A 3,617-nucleotide genomic window follows, 5' to 3' on the forward strand; every position below is an offset into this window, starting at 1 on the left:
CTATATGTATATACCACACTACTTTATCCACTCATCTGATGATGGACACTATGTTTTCATATCTTGGCTATTATAAATAATGCTGCAGTGTAGATGGGAGTGCAGCTGTCTTTTTTGAATTAATGTTTTTATCTGTATAAATACCCAGAACTGGAATTGCTGAATCATGCTGTTTTCTTCCATACAGTTTTCCATAGTGGATGCACCAACTTACATTCCTGTCAACAGTACACAAGGGTTCCCTTTTCTCCACAGCCACATTTATTGCTTCTTGGTTTTTGTTTCGAGTTTTTAAAATTTTACTGAAGGATAATTGATTTACAATACTGACATATAATATTGTACTAGTGATTCACTATATGCATTACAAAATGGTCACCACAATAAGTCTAGTTACCATCTGTCACCATACAAAGCTGTAATAATATTATTGACTATACTCCCTATATTGTACATTAGATCCCTGGGCCTTATTTTATAACTGGAAGATGGTAACTCTTAATCTGCTCCACATATTTTGTCCATCCCTTTCACCCCCCTCCCCTCTGGCAACCATCACTTTATTCTCTGTATGTATGAGTCAGTTTTATTTGTTCATTTGACTTGTTTTTTAGATTCCACATAGAAGTAAAATCATATACAGTATTTGTCTTTCTCCGTCTGACTTATTTCACTTAGGATAATACCCTCTAGGTCTATCCATGTTCTCACAAATGGCAAGATCGCATTCTTTTTTTTTTTTTTTTAAACCCAGTGTATTTATTTAATATATTCATCACAAGGGCTCAACCAGAGACTTAATTTAAAAAACAGAAACAAAACAAAAATGACACCACAGCTTAAGATAGAGTCCTAGACAGAAATGAAGAGAAAGACTGTCTAAGGAGAAAATAACAAGACAACACAAAGAGAGAGGCTGGACAGTCAGGGATCGTGGCTGGAGACCTGCTTCGAGTAGGTTTCTTGCAGATACTTCTTAAAGGCTGTGGGGTTTTTCCAGAGCTCGGCAGCATGCGTGTTCAAAGGACTATCAATGTTTGGTTCTCCTAGCGGGCTCTGGATGGACAGCAGGATGGTCCTGACATCATACAGGGCAGACCACTTGTCCTTCAGGATGTCCAGGCAGATGTTTCCCTGGGTGTCCATGTTGGGGTGGTAGCAGGGTGTAAGGAACTTCACCGTGGGCGTGTTGTAAGGGTAGCCACGGGGGAACTCCAGCGAGAGCTTATACCTCAGGTCTTCATAAACTGTGCCTGCTGCCCGATGGATGGTCCCCACCCATTTGAAAAGGTTGTCGGATTCAGGGAAGGCAAAGATGCCTTTGTCACCAGACATCATGAGGGTCATCGGCTCCTGCTGTAGCCTCTTGCCCACGGGGCCCCGGGCGGCGCCCCCGCTGGGCTCGGTTCCTTTGCAGGCGGCGGCGACACTGGCGGCAGCTGGGTCGCGGTTCTGCGAGGCCATTCCGGGCGGTGCGGGGAGAGAGACAGGAACTCGGAGAGCACGACTGCAACTGCCGATCTCATTCTTTTTTATGGCTGAGTAATATCCCAGTGTGTTTGTGTGTGTGTGTGTGTGTGCTACATCTTCTTGATTCATTCATCTGTTGGTGAACAGTTAGGTGCTTCCATATCTTAGCTATTATAAATATTGCTGTGATAAACATAGGGGTGCATAAGTCTTTTGGATGAGTGTTTTCATTCATTTCCTTCAGATAAATACCCAGAAGTGGAATTGCTAGATCATAAGATAGTTCTATTTTTAATTTTTTTGAGGAAACTCTATAATGTTTTCCCTTTTTCTTTTTCTTTTTCTTTTTTTTTTTTAAGATTTTATTTATTTATTTGACACAGAGAGAGAGAGAGCACAAGTAGGCAGGCAGGCAGGCAGAGGCAGAGGGAGAAGCAAGCTCCCTGCTGAGCAGGGAGCCCGATGCAGGGCTCGATCCCAGGACCCTGGGATCATGACCTGAGCCGAAGGCAGACGCTTAACCAACTGAGCCACCCAGGCGCCCCTCCCTTTTTCTTTTTCTTAAGATTTTATTTATTTGACAGAGAGAGAGCCAGAGAACACAAGCAGGGGAAATGGCAGAAAGAGAAGGAGAAGCAGGCTCCCTGCTGAGCAGGGAGCCTGATACGGGGCTCGATCCCAGGACATTGGGATCATGACCTGAGCCAAAGGCGGACGCTTAACCACCTGAGCCACCCAGGCTCCCTTCCATAATGTTTTCCATTGTGGCTACACCAACTTACATTCCCACCAACAGTGCACATGGATTCCCTTTTCTCCACATCTTAGACAACACTTGTTATCTCTTTTTGATACTAGCCATTCTGACAGGTGTGACGTGAAAACTCATTGTGGTTTTGATTTACATTTCCTTAATGGTTAGTGATGTTGAGTATCTTTTCATACTCCTGTTGGCCGTCCATGTCTTCTTTGGATTGTTTGGTTTTTTGATACTGAGTTGTATTCTGCATATGTTTTAGATAATAACTCCTTATTGGATATATCATTTGCAAATACCTTCTCCAATTTAGTAGGTTGCCTTTTTGCTTCATTGGTTTCCTTAGCTGTGTCAAAGCTTTTTAGTTTGATGTAGTCCCATTTGTTTATTTTTGCTTTCATTGTCCTTGCATGAGGATGTCTCATGCAAAAAACATTGCTAAGACTAATGTCATAGAGCTTACTGCCTGTATTTTCTTCTAGAAGTTTTATATTTCCAGGTCTTAAAGTGAATCAAAGACTTAAATGTGAGTTTATTTTTGTACATGGCGTAAGTGGTCCCGTTTCATTCTTTTGCATATAACTGTCCAGTTTTCCTAATATCGTTTATCAAAGACGGTCATTTCCCTGTTGAATATTCTTGCCTCCTTTGTGATAGATTAATTGACTATATAAGCATGGGTTTATTTCTGGGTTCTCTATTCTGTTCCACTGATGGATGTCATTTTATGCCATTGATTACTAGTGGAGTGTTAAAGTTATCTATTATTGTATTACTTCCAATTTCTCCTTTTGTGTCTGTCAATATTTGCTTTATATGTTTAGGTGTTTCTATGTTGGGTGCATAAATATCTATAAATGTTACATCTTCTTATTGAATTGGTTCCCTTATCATTATGTAATGTCCTTCTTTATCTCTTGTTACAACCTTTGTTTTAAATTCTCTTTTGTCTGATAAAAGTATAGCTATCCCATCTTTTGATTTCCATTTTCATGGAATATCTTTTTCCATCCCTTCACTTTCAGTCTGTATGTGTTTTCAGTTCTGAGGCAAGTCTCTTGTAGGCAGCATATAGAAGAGTCTTCTTTTTTAATCCATTCAACTATCTTATCTCTTTTGGGGTTTTTTTTAAGATTTTATTTATTTATTTGACAGAGGAGAGAGAAGAGAGAGAGCACAAGCAGGGGCAGTGGCAGGCAGAGGGGGAGGAAGAGGCAGGCTCCCCACTGAGTAGGGAGCCCGATGTGGGGCTCGATCCCAGGGTTCTGGGATCATAACCTGAGCCAAAGGCAGATGCCTAACTAACTGAGCCACCCAGACTCCCCTATCTTTTGATCCCCCTTTTGATTAGAGCATTTAGTTCAGTAATAAAGTAATTATTGATATGTAT

General features: G+C 41.1%; 1 protein-coding gene across 3 annotated transcripts; it reads right to left on the bottom strand.

Annotated features, from left to right (window-relative positions):
• Positions 1-885: 885 nt before the first annotated feature.
• Positions 886-1,479, bottom strand: LOC112819683 (ubiquitin-conjugating enzyme E2 C-like). 3 transcript variants are annotated; one of them, XM_025866608.2, is made up of 2 exons: positions 1,329-1,464; positions 886-1,247 (listed from the first exon to the last, which is right to left on the bottom strand). In XM_025866608.2, the coding sequence occupies exons 1-2, from the start codon at positions 1,462-1,464 to the stop codon at positions 925-927; spliced, it is 459 nt and encodes a 152-aa protein (XP_025722393.1). In that variant the 3' UTR covers positions 886-924. The 3 variants fall into 3 exon arrangements, with proteins under 3 accessions (XP_025722393.1, XP_025722392.1, XP_025722391.1); XM_025866607.2 differs by having other exon boundaries at positions 886-1,107; positions 1,180-1,464; XM_025866606.2 differs by having other exon boundaries at positions 886-1,479.
• Between the last annotated feature and the right edge of the window lie 2,138 nt (positions 1,480-3,617).

This window comes from Callorhinus ursinus, unplaced genomic scaffold (genome assembly GCF_003265705.2).
Source record: "Callorhinus ursinus isolate GAN/ISIS: 27379988/994484 unplaced genomic scaffold, GSC_fseal_2.0 scaffold3, whole genome shotgun sequence".
NCBI classification, from domain to species: domain Eukaryota; kingdom Metazoa; phylum Chordata; class Mammalia; order Carnivora; family Otariidae; genus Callorhinus; species Callorhinus ursinus.